Source organism: Papio anubis, chromosome 4 (genome assembly GCF_008728515.1).
Source record: "Papio anubis isolate 15944 chromosome 4, Panubis1.0, whole genome shotgun sequence".
Taxonomy (NCBI): Eukaryota; Metazoa; Chordata; class Mammalia; order Primates; family Cercopithecidae; genus Papio; species Papio anubis.
In genome coordinates, this window is record NC_044979.1 from 66,599,394 (window position 1) to 66,620,279 (window position 20,886).

Sequence of the window (20,886 nt, forward strand, 5' to 3'; positions counted from 1 at the left end):
ACATAACAGCAGCACTTCATAAGACATTAAGTCAGTTTTGAAGACTAATATCAAAAGCTATTAGAAGTTAAAAAAAAAAATTAACATTCTTAGAAACAAAAACTTATTTAAAAATAAAATTAAAAATATTATTTTTACACTGACAGGCCAAGAAGATTGAATTATGTTTACCACAAGCTACTTAGAAAGTTAGGAAAATGTCAGGTTTATGTTAAAATATTTTATAAACTTCTTTTACACATTATAAAAATGATAATATAGTCATTTTAGAAAACCGTAAAAGTGCAGAAAGCAAAAGGCGAGAAGAAAAAATTCACCTTCAAATTCCCAAAGACAATCCTTTTGTCAGACGCATTAGAAATATTTCTAATTATCAGAATTCAAACAAACAGGTTTTCCAGATTAGTAAGAAAATTCAACAGACTATAACAATGTCTGCTGAAAAATAGACTTTACTGTATATTTCAGTGTAATGGTTTTAAGAAATATTTTCTGTGCACCATTTTCTAAGGCAGGAGTGTCTTGTCTGAGATTGGTTTGTAAATGTCATTGCTTTTTAGTGTGTACTTAGCCCAATAAAAGTGGGAGTTTGAGTCACAGACCTTGCGTGGTGAGTAAAACAGCACAGTAACTTCAGGACCGTCTTCATCTTGACACACAATGAAGCAATTAGGAAAAGGCTTAATTAGCACCCTGCATCCTCACAGCTTCCTTTATTCCAAGAGTTTTAAATGGAGACTCAGTGATTACCACGAGGAGAGAGAACTTCTAATTCAAGAACAAATAGCATCGTTTCCCTCGGAAACTGTTATGTACTAAATAATTTTGAAGAAATAAAAATGTATGTTTCTAGAAAGAAAAAACAGCCTCCTGACATTACTCTTCCCACCCTCAAATAAACAAGTTTATGGCTTTTATTTCTGAAAAGGAAAAAAGCATCTACAATGGAGCCTTGGACAACATAGGGATTAGGGAGACTGACCCCTCATGCAGTTGAAAATTCACATGTAACTTCCGACTCCCCAAAAACTCGACTACTAATAGCCTGCTGTCAACCAGAAGTCTTACCAATAACACAGTCAATTAACATGTATTTTGTATGTTATTTTTATAATAAAGTAAGCTAGAGGGAAGAAAATGTTACTGAGAAAATCACAAGGAAGAGAAAATACATTTACTATTCATTAAGTGGAAGTGGATCAATTATAAAGGTCTTTATCTTCACCATCTTTATACTGAATAGGCTAAGGAAAAGGAGGAAGAAGAGGGATTGGTCTTGCTGTCTCAGGGGTAGTACAGGGGAAAGAGGCAGAGGAAGTGGAAGGGGAGGCAGGAAAGGCAGGCACAACTGGTTACTGACATGCATTGCGATCTCTGTCTGACTTTTTGCTTTTTCATTTCTCTAAAAATGTTTCAATATGGTACCAATCCTACCTCCACTGTTTGCTTCAGTTTCAGTGCCTGTATCACAGAAGGGTCTATGTCATAAAAGAAGTTAAAAGCAGTCCTGAATAACGGAAACTCTTTTGCCAGATTGTGTAAAGTCAGTTTTCTGGCACTGCTTCTCCTATATTTTCTTTCTCACTGTTTGGCACTGGTTTGGAAACACTCATCTTTATCAAATCATCTTCTGTTAATTCCTCTGGTGTGATGTTTATTTGCTCTTGAATTTCTCCAAAATCTATACCTTGAAAGTTTTCACCCACCACTTTTTTTTTTTTTCTTTCAGATCTCCTATCTATTTTTGTGATTTCCTTGTTTGGCTCTGCCATAAATCCTGTGAAATCATGTACATCTGGACACAGTTTTCTCCAGCAGAAATTTATCGTTTTAGGATTACAGACTTGCATGATGTTCTTCTCTATGGTGGCTCTCTACCATAGCGTTAACAATCCTTTCTGTAGAGTACCATGTGCTTTGTGATGAGCCTTAAAAATCCTTATGAGTGGCGAGGCACAGTGACTTACACCTGTAATCCTAGCACTTTGGGAGACTAAGGCGGGAGGATCACTTGAGCTCAGGAGTTCAAGCACAGCCCAGGCAACACAGTGAGGCTTCATGTCTATAAAAAATTTATTAAAAAAAAAAAAAAAGATTCTTATAACCCTCTCATCTAAAGGCTGAATTAGAGACATGTTTGGGAGGCAAGTAGACCACTTCAATACTTTTGATGTTAAACTCGTGAGTTCTGGGTGACCAGGATCATTGTCTAATATCAAAAGAACTTTAAAAGGCAGTCCTTTACTGTCTAGGTACTTCCTGACTTCAACGACAAAGCATCAATGTAACCAATCCGGAAAAAGGGCTCTCATTGTCCACGCCTTCTTGTTGTACAATCAAAAGACTGGCAGCTGAGGCTTATCTTTTCCCTTCGAGGATCAGGGATGAGCAGTTTTACACATAAGGGCGTATCTATACATATGGACTCATCCTAAACCCGACTGCATTTACACGAAACAGCAGAGTTAGCCTATTCCTTTCCGACGTAAATCCTTGGACTTGCTTCTCTTCCTTATTAATGAAAGTCCTTGGTGGCATTTTTTTTTTTTAAATAGGGCACTTTCAACTGCATTAAATACCTTATCAGGCAGATATTCTTTCTTCTCAATGATTTTTTTAAAATAGCATCTAAGAACATTTCTACTGCCTCTTGATTGGCAGAAGTTGCTTCTCCTGCTATCTTGACATTTTTTTAAAGCCAAATCTCTTTCTAAAATTATCAAACCATCCTTTGCTGGCATTAAATTATCCAGCTCTAGATCCTTCATCTTACTTTTAATTTGAATTGACTTTGCTTTTCCTCTAATCATATTAGAGTCTATAGGTATGTCTTTCTTACAGCAATCCTGCACCCATGTAAAAGCTGCATTTTCAATATGAGATAAAGGTATTGTACAAAAAGTGCAAGGTTTTTGCACCTGCTGTTGTAGCTGCAGTGATGGCTTTTATGAATTTTGGGGTTTTTGTTTGTTTGTTTGTTTTACAATGGTTCTTATGCTAGATTCATTTATCTTGAAATGGCAGGCAACTAACTGCAGCTGCAGACCTCACATCTATAGTACATATCAAGCAGTTCAACTTTTTCCTGTAATGTCATGACTTTTCTCTGCTTGTTGGGAGCACTTCCAGCATCACTAGTGGTACTTCATATGGGTTCCCTGGTATTATTTAGTGTTTATGATATTGCACTAATCATGAGTTTTAAAATATGCAAGAACCATGGAGAGATCACTTTTTACTGCAATATGCAATTTACTGGAGAGAGGAACTGCTCCTGCTAAGATGATTAGTGTCACTGCATTTTAAGCAGATACAACACTTGAGCTCACTGCAGTAGCAACAGGAAGTGGCTACAAAATTACTGGGGTAGTACATACTACGGTTTTATTTTATGATTTAACACTATGTATTAGTCTGTTCTCATGCTGCTAATAAAGACATACCTGAGATTGGGTAATTTATAAAGGAAAGAGGTTTTAGTGGACTCACAGTTCCACATAGCTGGGGAGGCCTCACAATCATGGCGGAAGATGAAGGAAGAGCAGAGGGACATCTCACATGGCAGCAGGCAAGACAGCATATGCAGGGGAAATCCCCTTTATAAAATCAATAGATCTCATGAGACTTATTCATTATCATGAGAATAGCATGGGAAAAACCCACCCCCATGATTCAATTACCTCCCACTGGGTCCCTCCCATAACATGTGAGGATTATTACAATTCGAGGTGAGATTTGGATGAGGACACACAGCCAAAGCATGTCACACTGTATCTTTACAGTTGTTGACATGTGTCTTAACTGTGAATGGTGCCATATATGGTCTGTAAGTGTTTGTGTGCATAAAATTTGATCATTTTTAACTTTTTAAATAATTAGTTTGTGTATATCTTATGGTAGTAAATGATAAGACTATATATATTTTATGCATTTACAATATACTTAACTTTTTCTTAATTTTTTGATATTTCTAGGCTACATGGCTTGTGAGTTTTTTCAAATTGTTGCAAATCTTCAAAAAATTTTCCAATACATTTATTGAAAACAAACTACATATAAGTGGACCCACTCAGTTCAAACCTGTGCTGTTCAAGGGTCACCTGCATTTTATAGAAATGCTCACTAGTCCACAATAATGTGCTGAAAAACTACAGAGCACAGATCACAGGCAGGGTAGAGGTTATGAGCAGATTTTGACCTCATGCAGTCAGAATAAGAGTGGGCTCTAATGTCGCATACACCCTTAATCAATAAACAAATCATACACCATTAACCAATAAACAAATAAATAGGAAAGAAACATCAAGGGCTGAGAAGTATCATGAATTAATTCAGGTGTCAGGAGTGGCCTCTCTGAAAAGGTAATAATTTTAGGGTATGAATAATGTAAAGTCAGCCAAGAGAAGATCAGAGGCAATCAGCTTAAAACGTTCCAGGAATTGCAAGAATGTCCACTGGGCCAGGGCATGCAGGCATAAGAGACCGTGATGCCAGATAAGGTCATAAAGGTCATCAGGAGTTCAATCATACAGAGTTTGATAATCCATGATGAAAGATTAGATTTTGTTCCAAGTATGATAAGCCATTTGAGACTTTGAAGTAAGGGTTGGCATTATCAGATTTGTATTTATGAGAGATCAGAATGACTTCTGTAAGAATGTAGAATACAGTTGGACAAGAATGGAAGGTGTAGAAGCAGGGAGATTGGTTAGGAGGCTGTTGCTGTGTGACTGTGAGCAAGTTACTTGATCTCTCTGAATCTTGGATTTCATTATCTATCCAACAGGGATAATTCAACAGGGTTATTGAGAGCATTAAATTAGATCATGTATTTAGAGCTGTTAGTATGATACTTGTTATATAAGAAGTACTAAACAGCAGCTTGAGAATTGTGACCAGGTGGAAGTTGATTTTCAATATTATGTGGACTGGTTGGTGCAGATTCACTACTTTCCCTACCTACTTCCGCCCCTCTCATGAGCCACCCTTGAATTAGAACATGTATCACATCCCTGACCTTTACTTAGAAAATCTGCCATATCCACACATAATTCATTTCCATCTGTCCCCTTCCTTTGGTCCCCCTGACAGGACTCCAAGAGTCTTAAATCTCATTGTCACTTCAAAGGTGCTAATCTGTGGTTTGCATGAATTAGCTTGGGATCAGATTGGATCATCTTCTTCCTAAAAGCAATCTAAGACTCCCTGCTGGGACATTTCAAATACCTCACTGTTAACTAGAATGCTTTCTCCTTTTTTCATATTTTGTCTTAGATTTTTCCATCTTCTCAGGGGAAGAGTCAACACCATGGGGGAGATCCCCAAAGTACAGTATTAAATGGAGTCATTGGCACAGAATGTATTCCCCAGCAGGGGCCAATGTTACTTGAGCCAGACCACAATAGACCCCTGTGGGTCAGCACCATTCTGATGTACCTCCAGAAATGGGCCTCTGGGAGCCTGATAGGATGCCTGACATGAAGTTTGATCCCTACAGACACTGGCTGGGGAGGCACTACAGCTGGGCCAAAAGATTTTCCAGAGAGAACCCCCCAAAAATGGGATAGTCTGAAGAGATAGCAGAGAGGTAAAGGACAAAGCATTAGTGGCAATGACCAACATCTGAGGCCTTCCTCATCATTCACTTGGTGAGGTAGCTGGGCCTACTGACAACCAGAGCCACTCTGATCTGCGTGAGTCCACTCTGATCTGTGTGAGTCCCTGCCCTAACTCCCGGGAACCTCAGAACGTTCATCACACATATATCCCTGTCCTAAATGTTAGTTATGGCAGTCAGCCCTGCTCTGACCTCTCATTTCCACTATGATACAGGTCATGTGATATCAGACTGCGTTCTGCCATCAGAGGAACTCTTCATTTTATAACAGAAAGAGAAACAACTTTGGAGCACAACTGTCTGAGTTTGAATTCTGGCTCCAAGATCTATCACCAGAGTCATGACCTGCCTGTGTGTGCCTCCGCCCCACCAGAAAAATGAGATAATAGACCCCATATGGTTGCTATAAGGAGTAAGACATTTGCCAGGAAACACAGTAAATGCCACATAAGCATTTGTTAAATAATGGGAAAAAATAGACAAGCATGCAGGGGGAAAAAAAAAAGAAGTAAAAAAGGGGTAAAGATAAATAGAAATAAGATGAAGAGAGGAGCACGATAAAAAAAAAGAAAGAGTGGTAGTAATTTAAAACAGATATAATAAATACCCCTAGGGTTTTTCCATATTTAATCTCCCCCCTTACATGTACAAATAAAATGGGCTTACCTTCCTCAATAAAGGAATGGATTTAACCTTGAAAGAAAAGAAAGAAAAGAAGGAAGAAGGGAAGGAAGGAAAAAAGGAAAGAAGGAAGTAAGGAGTGGAGAGAGAGCGAAAGTGAGAGAAAAGAAAGAAGAAAATAACTAAGGGAACAAGGAAAGTGAGTAGGAAGGAAGAACAGTGTGAAGACAATGGCCTGAAAATTGAAAAAGTTTGTTAAAGTTAATTATCAGTTTTTGAGTCCAAGAACTGGCTTTGCTACTTTCTGTAAGTTTCTAATTTACTGAATAAGCATAAAAAAGATTGCTTTGAGGAATGGTTATAAACACATTCTTAGAGCATAGTAAGCAGCAGGGAGTAACAAAACACCACTGATTAGAATATTTTACTCTGCTTGAGTAATCAATCACATTTAGTTTGACTCACCTTCCCAGCACCTTCTAGTTCTTTCTTATCTTTCAGTGCTTGTCCAGACAACATTTTCATTTCAACAACTCCTGCTATTGCAATGATGGGTACAATTGCTAAGAGTAACAGTGTCAGTTGCCAACCATAGATTAAGGATATAATTATTCCTGTCCCAAGATTTGCTACATTCTGGGTAATTACAGCAAGCCTGGAACCTATAGCCTGCAAAACAAAACATATTAGAGAAACTTTAAAAATATTATCTTCACAACTCATGCTTCTATTTTCTGAAAACTCACCTTCATGAGACTATCTTCATTATTTTCTCAGTAATGAACTAAAAAGTAAAGGTTTACTTAAAAGTTTATTGAGTTTCTACAGTAAGAATTTCCATGACTTCAGAATGCTGAAAGTAGAATATCAACAATCTAGAGTTCAATTACATATTCCTATTTCTTCGGATCTTTTAATACCAAGAAAACCTTCAATAATCACAGCAACATTACTAAAGCAATCCCTGCAAATCAGCAAGATAAAGGAGTCTGACAAACTGGGAATTATGGAAATTTCCAATGTTAGGTATATAATTACTTATAATTTAAGCCTAATATTTGTCATTAATAATATTCAAATATATCTGGGTCTGTTTGAGATATAATGTTTAATTTGGAAAAAATACAGAGTTGAAAATTATGGAATTTAATTTAAGATAGTAAGCGGGCATTATTGTCTTCCCCTTGAATTCCAGAGGGAGTCTGAAGCATGACTTTCATTAGTGTGTGCTGATTTCCAGCTCTAAAGTCAGAAGTCAAACTACAAAGTGAATTTAATCCACCACTGTATAAAGTCCAACTGTAAACCAGATTTCCAACTCTGAAACCAAAAGTCAAGCTACAAAGTCAGTTTAGTCCATCACTCTATAATTTAGTCCGGCACATCTCCTCTACCCTGGAAATATTCTGTGCCCTCAAGCCATTCCAAATGCCTGCTCTGGCCCCAGACCTGCTTTTTCTGAATAGGGGCTGGGTAAAATAAGGCTGAGACCTACCGGGCTACATTCCCAGGAGGTTAGACATTCTAAGTCACAGGATGTGAGGATGTGACAGGAGGTCAGCACAAGATACAGGTCACTAAGACCTTGCTGATAAAACAAGCTGTGGTAAAGAAGCCAGCCAAATCCTACCAAAAATCAAGATGGTGACAAAAGTGACCTCTGGTTGTTCTCACTGCTCATTATACGTGAATTATAATACATTAGCATGCTCAAAGACACTCATACCAGTGCCATGACAGTTTACAAATGCCATGGCAACGTTACCCTATATGGTCTAAAAAGGGGAAGAACTCTAAGTTCTGGGAAAAGCCCACCCCTTTTTCTAGGAAACTCATGAATAATCCACCCCTTGTTTAGCATGTAATCAAGAAGTAACAATAATAAGTATAAGCAGCTGAGTGTCCCATGCTGCTGTTCTGCCTATGGAGTAGCCATTCTTTATTTTTCCACTTTCTTAATAAACTTGCCTTCACTTTATGGATTCGCCTTGAATTCTTTCTTGTACAAGATCCAAGTACCCTCTTTCAGGGTCTGCATCGGGACCCCTTTCTGGTAGCAATAGAATCCTTTATAATTCCCTACACTAATCCCTACAAAATCATTTAACACCTGTCTGATATAAACACCAGAATTGTACTTAGGAAAAGAGTGCTATAACTATCAGTAGCCTTTAAATACATTAAATTCCGTACCATGGAGCTGCACCAGGGCTGAAAGAGATATCATAAATAATATAACACCTGTATATTTAGTTGATGCAATCACTGAGCTTATATTAAAGGGATGATTTGCCAAATTTGGGATAAATCAGAAAATGGTTTTCAAAGCCAGCTCTCTGCATTTCACATCTTTAGTTTGAAGGTCAAAGGATGCAAGCTGGAGAAGGGCTGTGCCACAGGGATGATATAGGTTGCTCCTGTTCTCAGTATCTACAAGTTCTACTCAGAGCTCATTTCCCACCACAGCTACTGACTTATGTGCTTGTGAGAGAAGCTCTTAGAATATCACCTAGAATCACTTCTCGGTGTGAGTTCATGGCAGAGGAATTACCCGGCTACGTAACTTTTCAGACATATAAATGTGCAGCTTTGGATAGCAGTGGAGGGCCACAGAAAGAAATAAGATGGATTAAAGACGGCAAATTCTTTAATGTACCAAAAAGAGTAACTAAAAAGTCTAAGACCTTAAACTGCAAGGAGATTTAACTCCTCAGCCTCATTTGATTTAGCACTTCAGACATTACACTGGTTACTGTTTCTTTACTCCAAAGAGTAACACTCACTGTCCTACATCTATTCCTACAGAGTAGGAGTCTATAGAAATATGAGGACTAAGAAGAATGGAAGAGCACAGCTTAGTAGCCAGAAAATTTTCATTGTAAAGACTAGGGTTGAGGGGAGGAACCAAAACCTGTCAGCCAAAAACAGATCAGTTAGTGGTGTAAAGTAGATCCAACAGTCCTCTCTCAGCCAATCTGTGATAACAGCTACATTGGGCTTTCCTAAGTTGACAGTGTTTGCCAACCTGCTCATTTCCTCTTCCCTGGTCTTTCCTTTTTAGCCACTGTTTTAAGTTCTGGAAAATAGTTTTGCCTGAGTGGCTCACATAAGGTGAGTGCAGCCATCTTGGCAGGGCCATGAAAGTGCCAGTTCGAGGTGTCTTTGGGGAAAAAAGTGAAAAGCAGAAGGTTGACCCCAGCAGGCAATTAGAGACAGTGAATATGGCAAAGGGCCTCACAAACAGCACTGTGGAGGGAAAAAGTGACCACCAATTTTACAAATATGGGAACTCACTGTGGCCTAAGGCAGGTCATAACACCAGAGGAATCTGAGAGGAAGGAAGAAAAACTGCAATACAGAATGCCCTGAATACATCGGCTCCGGGTTCTGCTGCAAAAGACTGAGTTGCCTCCAGGATTGTGTCTTCCACGTCAAATGTGATGCGGGATATTTGTCCATCAAGGCACATGAGCCCATACCACAGGATCTGTGTCATACTGTGCAATGTCACATTGCACTGGTTACTGTTCCTTTATTCCAGAGACTAATGCTCACTGTCCCACATATATTTCTCCTACAGAGTAGGAGTCTATAGAGTTCTGAGAACCAGAATGAATGCAGAAGCATAGTAAAACTTATTTGGTAAACCAATTATATAAAAGGTTTACTAAAGTTAGCAGTGCAAAGTTCAGCCTTCTTGATATCTACACATGGATGTCTAATACAGACATCACAAACTTACCATGTCTCATACAGAACTCTCCATTCTCCCCTAAGCCTGCTTCTCCAACAGGCTTCTGAATTTCATAAAGATCAACTCCAGCTGGGCATGGCAGCTCACACCTGTAATCTCAACACTTTGGGAGGCTGAGGCAAGAGGATCGCTTGAGCCCAGGAGTTCAAGACCAGACTGGGCAGCATAGGGAGACCATGTCTCTACAAAAGATTTAAAAATTAGCAGGACATGGTGGTGCACACCTGTGGTCCTAGCTAGCAGGAAGGCTGGAGATGGGAGGATTGCTTGAGCCCATGAGTTCTAGCTTATAGTGAGCTATAATAACGCCACTGTAGTCTGGCCTGGGCCAGAAAGAGAGTTTAAAAAAACAAAAAATCAACTCCATTTTTCTCCATTGTGCAGGTAAAAAATAATTGGAGTCATCTTTAAATTCCCTTTCTCTCATATCCATCATCTAATCCAACCAATACATTCTATTGGCTGACATCTAAAATATATCCAGAATTAATTATATCTTAAAATTTTGTATAACCTTTTGTATAATCACATTAGTCTAAAACACTATAATCTCTGTCCTGGATTATTGCAACAGCCTCCTTCTATGCTTGCCCCTTTTGGCCTATTCACACAGTTTCTTCCTTTCACTCACTTTATTCTAGCTACTTTGTCTTCTTTTCTTTTCTTTTCTTTTTTTTTTTTTTTTTTTTTTGAGACACAGTCTTGCTCTGTCACCCAGGCTGGAGTGCAGTGGTGCGATCTCACCTCTACAACCTCCACCTCCTGAGTTCAAGCAATTCTCGTGCCTCAGCCTTCCAAGTAGCTGGGATTACAGGCATGTACCTGTAATTACATTCTATACAACTTGATCTAAATTCTGATTTTTATTGTTTTGTTTGCTTTAAGCAAAGAAGTTTGCATTAAAACAACAATTACAAAGAGGAGCTGGTACCATTCCTTCTGAAACTATTCCAAACAACAGAAAAAGAGGGACTCCTAAGGTTTATATTTCAATGTTATAACTCTATGTGTTTCCTCATTCATAGCTTAATTTATTCTTAAAGAAGTCCTATATATTAGATAGAAGAAATTTTAGTATAGTACTATCTTACAGAAAGATTTAAAGATAAAGATGAATAAGGTTCAAGAGGAGAAAAGACACACCGGAGATAACATGAATTTTTTCAAATTCTACATCATTTTGTGGACTTTTGCCATAAACGGTTGTAGAAGAAATTGTCACTTCAGCCAAAAATCAAAACCTGCTGGTTCAATAGTATCTAGTTATATCAAGAGATTCATACAGTAGCAAAATTTAAGTTATTACAATTATTAAAGTTTAAAGTTATTAAAGATAAAGACTAAAGTTATTCTATCCTTGCTTTAACTTTTTAATGTGCTTTTCATTTCTTTCAATCTATATTTTAGAGGATTGTCTTCCCTCCCTTCTGTAACCACAGTGACCCTAAACTTTCTTACAGCAATTAAATACATCCTTTCTTCAGGAGCAATTACTATTTTATGTAGATTGAGCACTTTACACTCTCTTTTCTAAATAATGATTCTTCATGCATCTTGTTAATAGCATGAATAATAGCAATAGCAAAAGGTTTATAAGTTATCTATATCCTCTACAGTATATAATGTTTAAATAGTTAACATGTTACTATAAAAAGCATGTGATATGTTCGTAGGTTAGATATCTATCCAACATTTTCTTAATGATGATAACTAACACCTGTAAGGAGAAAATTAGTTTCATGCTGGGGTCCAAAATGGCCAATTAAGATAAACACCAGTAGAAAGGAGGCACGTACCCCTTTAACTTGAGCAGCATCATTGGCGAGCCTGGTAGTCAATGCTCCAGTGGTGTTTTTAGGGTCATCAAACCAGCTCACATCCTGTGGCACAGAAAATGATTTTATTATCTTAAAGCTCTGTTTATGAGACTCTCTGCTCCAAGAGGGCAGCAACAGGGTCAGTTTTGTTTATACTTATATCCCCGGTATTTAGCACTCAGGATGCGACATTCAATACACAAGAAAGAAACTTAATATAAAAACACATAAATAGATCATTTCATTTGTCACAAAAATTTCTGAGTGCCTACTTTGTCCTGTGCATGATTTCTAAGTGTTGGACCTGTACAAACAAAAAAGACAAAGTGGCTGCTTTTGTGAAGCTTAGATTCTAGAGATGGAAGGTACAAATAAAAGAAACATTGAGCAGGGTAAGAAGAACAGAAAAGTGAGGGGAGGTGCTATTTTAGTGACTGGGGAGGGGAAAGAGAAGGCCTGTCTAAGGGGACATCTGAACAGAGGCCTGAATGAAGGAAAGGATGAGAATACCTCAGGGAAAGCAGAAACAGCATGTGCAAAGGCCCTGAGGCAAAGGCATACCTGATCTGTTCATATACCAGCAAGAAAGCTTTAAAGGCTGCCAGCAGCCTAAAAAGAACCTTTGTGTGAGTTTGTAAAAGCCTCCCCTTCCTCTGGACAGATTTGTGTTCTCATTTGGCTCCTCTGATCCTCCCCTCTCCTACTCTTGGGCAGTGAGCCACTGTGTATGAAATAGATGTTGTGTTGGAAAAAGGTGGTTGTAGGAGATGAGATTTGAGAGACAGTGGGGGCCACATAGTGTGTGGCCTTATGGGCAACTGTCAGGATTCCAGATCTTATCCTGTGAGCTACGGCCAGCCTTCAGCAGGTTTGGGCAGTGGGATATGACTTGATTTCTATTTTAGAAAAATGACTCTGGCTGTTTTAAGGTGAACCTACCAGATTGGGATAAGAATGGAGGCAGGGAGATCAGCTAGGAAGCTTCTGCAATGTTAATAGAAAGAGAAGAGTCAAGGATGGCTTCAAGGTTTTTAGCCCAAACAACTGGTAGAATGGAGCTGTTGCTTACTGATATGGGGGAAGAGGGAGTAAGGAATAAGTCTGGTGGGGAGGAGAAGAGTCAAAAGCTCAATTCTGGAAATGTTAAACAGTGAAACCCTTATTAGATATCCAACAGAGAGGTTGAACAAGCAGTTAGATAAATGTAGCTCAGGGCAGTATAAATGATTTGAGTTAAAAAGAAATCAACAAAAGTAATCCAGATTAAAATATAATATTCAACATAAAATAAGATTTTCTTTGTAAAACCATTTACATTTTTAAATACACAGATACTAACATGATTGTGAATTTGAAGTATGAATTTATGTGTTTTACAAATAACTGTGGTCCCTAAGAAGTTATCTAAACTGGTTATTTACATTAAAGAAGTATCTATCATTTTTCCCAAAAATATTTAAGAAAAAATAGTGCTATAATTTATTATAGTATATATCAACTTGCTTTTCAATATTCTTAAGTGGTTAAAAGTGTCTCTGCACAGGAATGTAACGTCCTTGAACACAGGGACCATTCAGGTTTGAATGCCTTACAATACTAAGTACTAGACCTTGTAAGCAGAAGGCACTTAATAAATGCTTGCCCTACTTAACAATTTATGGAGGAGGCATTCCACTAACCATCAGCTCAGCTGCCAAAGTATAATGGATATAGCAGCTGGCCTGGAGGCTGGTTGGGTAATGGGAAATTTGGCCCTGGAGCAAGGTCAGTGTAGACCTAAGTGGAATCTGAGTTATAAATACAGTTCAACCTAAGAGTTCAAGGACAGCGTTTCCCATCAAACTGTGCTCTCTCACTCAGATTCAGTCCTGGCTCTGTCAGTCACTTGCCAGCAATTTCAATAAATACATTTTGTTTTTAAATGGTGATGGGAGGAATGGGGAAGAACTGAGGAACCAGAGACAGCTGGCAAAATGCGAATGCCCTCTAGAAAACCTAACACACCAAACTGATGCCTCTTAGCCAGGGTTTGAGTATCCCTGGCACATCTGGGGCAGACTTCTAAAGCATCATTTTACTCAATGGCAAGTGATTAGTGATTTTTAAAATGGAAAGTTATTAGGTCACATACAAAATGTTCATGATTGTTAAAGGAACTTCCCCCTTTGAACTGGGCTGCTCTGATTTACATTCCTATAATTTCCTTCCCCATTTCCCCAGGAAAACATTCACATGTGTCAATGGTTAGGGTTTTGAAGCTGCAAAATGTGAGTAGCATTCCATTAAACCCATTATCAGCCAGTAACACTGCAGCTTGAACTAGTATTTCAGACTAGCCTCAGAAAAGAAAATGGGCAGTGAGGAATGGGTCACAGGGATGAGTTTTAATTTGTAGAAAGAAAGAGTACAGAGGGCATCTCTTGATGGAAAGAAACGCTTGTGCCCTGGGTTTCCCAGAAGAAAGAAGGAAAGAGAGGAAAGGGATGAGGAGTATCAAAGATGCCTTCTGCCCGCACTGACCACCACTGCTGAGACACAGACTGGAGGTGAATCCGTTCTGGAGGCTCTGTCTCAAACTGGTCCAGTTCCTTGTGCCCACTCAGAACAGACAGACAGTAGAGCCTTGCCTGCACCTAGGGGGCAGTTCAGCTGCATCTCTGACATAAGACTGAGGAACAACCAATATAGGAGCTAGGCCCGGGAAACAAGACAGAGCTCCCACTGTCTGAGTCCAAGGCGCACACATGGGGAGTTCTACCCATCCCAGGGCACAGCCCTCAATAAACATACCTGTCTGAGCATGGATCGGAAAACCATGTATCGGAGCCGCTTGGTGAGGATCTCTCCAGCTTTGCCAAATGTGAAGCCCTGTGGGCAGGAACATGCCTTGTCAGAGACTCAGCCACCAATTACATAAAAGGAGGGAGAATTGATGTCTTTGCTAAAGCAGGAGATTAGACAAAGTCAGAAAGCCTGATTTCAAGGGCTTGCTGTTTCTGCGACTGTGTGCCATGGCACAAGGCTGCACAGGTGGTATAGACAGAAAAGCCCACTTTACAGAAGAAACTGAGGTTTAGAGAGCCTGATAAGATCCAAAGTCCGTAGTTATAAGGTCACAGAGTTGGAATCTTAATCCAGATCCATGAGAATCCTAACCAGAATGGGAACCCAGAGCCTGAGCTTTTAATTACCCACTGGACTCCCTCCCCATGTTACTAAGAAGAGGAGTTGGGTGGTCTAACATCTTCAGGCATTTTGCTATCTCTGGACTTCTAAGGTCCTATAATTCACAGACTTTGTTCTCACCTGTTTTCCAGGCAAGCTAGGTTCCAGTACCCGCAAGCACCATGATGTTATAAAGGCAGTCCTCTAACTTCTTTTGCTTCACCAATTCAAATTGTCAACATTTAAGGGACCAACTCAAAGCCTGCCTCACTCCAAGTTTCTTAACTAAATTTATATTGAGCAATCTTTACCTCCTCCAAACACCTGTGGTATTAATAGCTGGTATGGCAATCCTGTAAGTAGTTATAGTGTCACATTTATTCTAGTAAGGACAAATTCCCCAGTGAGTAAAGAAAGAATTCAGTCTGTTTTTTCTTTTCCCCCTCCTATAATGTCCAGAACAATATTCTATTTTTAAAAAACGTAATACATGCTTACATGTTGAATAAAGAGATCTATTCACAGTTTTATCTTTAAAAATTATAGGGGGCTAGTCATTCAATTAATAAGTGATTACCTACTACTGCCTCACGCAGGCCTGGGCACTTGGTCACATGATCCTTTTAATTATCAAGAGGCAGGTACCAGTATCTCTAGTTTACAGCTAAAGAAATAGGCTTAGACAGTTTACTTATGTGCCCAAGGACACAAAATCAGAAACAGGTACAAGGAGCACTTGAACCAAAACCAACACTGTCTTATCATACTAAACGGTATTTATTTATTTATTTATTTATTTATTTAGAGACAGGGACTCACTCTGTTCCCCAGGCTGGGACTCACTCTGTTCCCCAGGCTGGAGTGCAGTGGCACGATCATGGCTCACAGCGACCTCCGCCTCCTGGCCTCCTGGGTTCCTGAGACATTTCCTGCTTCAGCCTCCTGAGTAGCTGAGACTACAGGTGCACACCACCACACACAGTTAATTTTTGTATTTTTAATGGAGACAGAATTTTGCCATGTTGGCCAGTCTGGTCTCAAATTCCTGACCTCAGGTGAGCCACTCGCCTCAGCCTCCCAAAGTGCTGGGATTACAGGCATAAGTCACCACACCAGGCCCTCATACTAAACTTTTAGAGTACTTAATTCCTTGCCATTTCATTTCAGCCAAATGTTTTGCAAGCCGTAAAAATCTGACTCTTTACAAATGTTTCCTACATTTTTTGTTAGAGGACTGACATTCTTCCATCATTGAAATGGTTCTTTCTTCTTGAACAAGAGTTGAGTGATAAACTCTTCAAACCCTTTTTAAACCCATGTGACCAGTTTATGGGGTTTATGTTTTTTGTTTCTTTTAGAACACGGGAAGACATTTGAGTATTTACATTTACTGGCAATACTTCTATCCAAACTTATATCCAGGGCTCCCCCACACTCCACTTTTAAGTCCCTGCCTTTCACCTCCAGTCATCATATTAGGCCAAACACTCTTTTCCCTCTGGTTTCATTGTGGGAGGTGAGGGTGGAGAGGAGAAGGTAAGCAAGGGAGACAGAGGAGGCAAACATCTTTTTTCACCATGTCAGAAAAACTTGGCTATTAGTATCCATGTTAATAGAAAAGTTCTACTAAAAGGCCAATTACATCAATGTTTATAAATCCCCCCAGTTGAATAATGATGCATTTCTCAAAATGAATATAGTGAAAATGGAGACATTTACCTGAAGGAAAAATGTAATAAAAGAAATAATTCCAAGGACTAGAAACAATAGTGAAAACAAGTTACTATTCTGTCGTTTTGTTTCGGCATCATCATTTCTTGTAAAAATCTGTAAGAAAACATTTAAAGGATTTTTAGTTCAATCAGTGAAGAACCCATCCTGGACCTGACCCATTTCCCATCTGGCCCAGTATTCAGAGGTCAGGAGAGCCACAGTACACTGGAAATCAGGGTTGGCTTTCCTATTGTCAGCCCTACAGGTGTCTGCATTCTGCCTTCTGTGGAGGCCAGGATAAGTCTATCATTCATAAATTGATCCAATATTTTTTCTGCTCAGGTTCCATCTTGGAGTCATGAGTGCCACCTCAACTGTGTAAAGCTGAAATCAGAACAAATACTCTCCTCTTCCCTTGGTGGGAACTACATTTACGGCAATTCATTGCTTTACTATTTGGACATTTCAAACTGTCCTGAGGTGTCTGGAGAAAACCTGATGTGGTTTTTTTGGTGAACCACAGAGCGGTGGTCATTCACTCAGCCCAGGCCTTTCAAAAAGAAAGGAGTTTCAAAAAGAAAGGAGTTTCCTTGAGCCTGCCTTCTTGGTAGGATGGCCAGTTAAAGAGCCAGTTGGAAACTACAGCTACCTGACCTAGCACCATACATGAAATGTTTTCCAGAGATGGTTATAAGCGCTAATGGGATGTTTTGGACTCAAGGAACACAGAGAATAACCACTCCTCAGGGAAAGAAAACACGTATCTCCCTTCACAATGGGCCAAAATCAGTCTTGTAAGGCACATTCCTAGCCCAGGACAGACAACTTTACCTTTCATAAAAAAACAGACAAACAACAACGACAAAAAGGATTTTTGAAAAGATTAAATAATTTTTTGACTAGTCAGTCCAACAAAAATCATAACAACTACTAAATTCTTACTCTATGCCAGACATTATTCTAAGCAAATTCATATATAGTATTCCTCTAATCCTGGCAACCATCTCCAGAATGGAGAATGATTTATTATCATCACAGTTTTACACAGATAGAAACTGAAGTACAGAGAAGGTAATTAATTTTCTCAAGTTAACACAGCCAGCAAGGGATGACTCAAGGATATAAATCCAAGCAAACTGATGCAGAGCCCACTATCTTCAATAAGGCAGATATCCGGTTGCCTACTCAATATCTAAGAGCTAATATCCCAGCCCTGGGACACTTACCTCCAGACTTACTGTTATATGAAGAATGAGAAAAGTATAAAATCATAACTTGAGGTTTTGCTATAACCAAACCCATTCCTAACTTAACCACTGCCTTTTTTTTTTCTTTGATGACACCACAGTCTACCCCTCCCCCCATCCCCTAAAAACCTGTAAGACATATGTTAGTGCAAGGATCAGCAAACTATGGGCCACTGGCCAAATGTTTATATAAAGTTTTAATGGAACATAGTCGTGTTCATTCACTTCCACATTGTCCTTGTGTACTACTAGGTGAGAGTTGAGTATTTGCAACAGAAATCATGTGGCGTGCAAAGCCTAAAATATTTACCATCTTACTATTAATAGAAAAAGTTTGCTGACTCCTGCCCTGGACCATATACTCTACAGAATCAGACATTTGATCACATTCTAAGACTTTTTTTCAACAACTAGAAAAATATCTGGCACAGAGAAGACACAAAAAATAATTCTAGAGGCCAGGCATGGCAGCTCATGCCTGTAATCCCATTACTTTGGGAGGCTGAGGCAGGTGGATCACTTGAGGTTAGGAGTTTGAGACCAGCCTGGCCAACATGGTGAAGCCCTATCTCTACTAAAAATACAAAAATTTTAGCCAGGTGTGGTGGTGCAGGCCTGTAATTCCAGCTACACAGGAGGCTGAGACAGGAGAATTGCTTGAGCCCAGGAGGCAGAGGGTGCAGTGAGCCAAGATCGCGCCACTGCACTCTAGCCTGGGCGAGAGTGAGCGAGACTTAAAAAATAATAAAAATTCTTGAATAAATATATTTAACATTAAACATGAATATCATTAAACATGAATTCATGAATGAATATATTAAACTGAAATAAGCTAGCCAGGCATGGGTAGACCTGAATAGTCATATATGTTTTGTAGAATCAAAAGTCAGTGTTTAGCTTATGCTTCTTGTGGTGATCAATCTCTTTCTCCACAATGTTTTCAGCAGTTATGGCAAGGGTGTCCTCAGCTTGATGTTTGGAAATATGTCACTAAACAGAGAGCATTCCTTTCAGATCGTAACTTTATTGCTGAAAATGCCACCATTAAGATGAGGTGGAACCAACATATGTCAATCTCGATCTTTAGGAAGCTGTTCCTATTTGTTTTAATCTTAGCAAGTGGGATGAAAATTACATCTTTCAAAAGTAGCATGCTAGGCCTACTTATGTCCTGGAAAATATGTACGTTAGAGAACAGTGCATTCTCAAGCCAGTCTGACTAACATTTGAGGAACTCTCTTTGCACATTGGTGAAATGAGAATTCACAAGGTTTGTTCAGAGTCCAGTGTTGGCAGGTATAAGAAAGTCATCTCATCACTTTCATTGACTATTTCAGGAAGCTGGTCCTTAGTTGCCCGGGCTAGAAACCAACTGTGACAACAAAGGAAGGTTCACAAAGTTAGCTTTCCTATCACAGACCAGACTTCCATTCTTACATCTTCAAGACAATTAGTTTCATAAGAAGATAATGGATTTTGTTGCTTATGTATCCCAGTTCAAACACAGTTTATTCATTCATTCTTCCATCAGGACTCACAAGTAAATCACACAAATGGGCACCACACTTACCCCTATAATCTTTGAAAATATTACTGCAAATGCTGGTTGCAGACCTCCATTTATAATGGCACAAAATACACCAACAACAAAATAAGGCCACTCAGTTAAATTTAGCTTCATAATCCTCCAAAAGGAAACTGGAGGTATACTTTCATCCTAGGAAACACAAATTATTACAACAGTTAGTTAAAAACTTTTATAATGTACAGTTCTTGCATATGCACAAAAATTTGTAAAGGAATATATCCTATCCTTATTCCTTAAAAAAGGAATAAGTGATGACAATTTCGCTTCAAAAAATGTCATAATGATTATTATTTAGCCTCAAAAAAATGCTGGCAAATGTTGCTACAATATTCCCTTACTTTTTAAAAAATAAATGATGCTTCCACAAACACTTAACTTTTATTTGGTACTCTGACAAGAGTATTTATAATCTGACAAGTAAATAATCTGACAAGAGTATTTATAAGCAGGAATAAACAGAATAGAAACTTTGATATTTGAAGACCCGCTATAGTCTCTTTACATTATAAATTTTAACTCTAAAAATTCTACTGTATAAATTAACACTCTTAAATTTCTAACCTGATTCTAAAATGTTGACATCCTGGCCTGTGGAACATTCTGGGGGATAGGACAGGAGGATTCTGGATAGCCCTTTTTTGTTCCCACTCCTAACATAGCCCTAGCCCACCAAACTAGGGGAATCACAGTTGGTGACATTAAAACAAACTCCGCATCCCCCTTCATACCAGAGCCTCTTTGGTACTAAGCTTTCTGTCTTGGCCTTGTGATCCACGGACACTCCTACGAGTGGATCTTTTTCTTATTAGACTGGATCCTGAATCATGTGAAGACATTTCCAAGGTATCAATTTCACTTTTGGATTCATCAGCTGCATTTTCTAATTCAATTTCATTTCCTGCTGTCTAAAATAAACAAGAAATATGCATAAGCTCATTAGGCTGTGTTAACCAATGAAAGCTAATCACTGAATGTCAGTTATCAAGGAAAACAGTAATTTGTTTAGTAACTGCAGAAAAGGATAAAGCTAATCTGCTGGGTTGTTTTGTGTGTGTGTGTGTGTGTGTGTGTGTGTCTGTGTGTATCTATATATGTGTGTGACATTTGGAAATGAAAACCACCAAAGAAGAATTCCCACTGTATACACTGAAATAAACTGGCATTCATTTCATGTATCTTCTCATGCCCTTTTTTGTGGGTGTTTTGACTCAATCAAGTTTACTCTGGATCAGTGCTGTCAACAGAAGTATGGTGCAAGCCATACTGTGAGCCATGTTATTTTAAATTTTCTAGAAGCCATGTTAACAAATGTAAAAAGAAAGAAGTGAAATCAATTTTAATGATATATTTTATTTCATCTAATA

General features: G+C 38.7%; 1 protein-coding gene across 4 annotated transcripts in view; it reads right to left on the reverse strand.

The window, feature by feature from the left end:
- ABCB1 (ATP binding cassette subfamily B member 1) overlaps window positions 1-20,886 on the reverse strand; it is a 107,831-nt gene that overhangs the window by 20,237 nt on the left and 66,708 nt on the right. For all 4 annotated transcript variants that reach the window (XM_021935309.2, XM_021935307.2, XM_009203505.4 and 1 more), the window contains 6 exons: window positions 20,251-20,427; window positions 19,505-19,651; window positions 16,694-16,801; window positions 14,600-14,677; window positions 11,789-11,872; window positions 6,704-6,907 (listed from right to left, as the gene is read on the reverse strand). In XM_021935309.2, coding sequence (XP_021791001.2) covers window positions 6,704-6,907; window positions 11,789-11,872; window positions 14,600-14,677; window positions 16,694-16,801; window positions 19,505-19,651; window positions 20,251-20,427 — 798 coding nt within the window. The remainder of the gene's footprint in view (window positions 1-6,703; window positions 6,908-11,788; window positions 11,873-14,599; window positions 14,678-16,693; window positions 16,802-19,504; window positions 19,652-20,250; window positions 20,428-20,886) is intronic.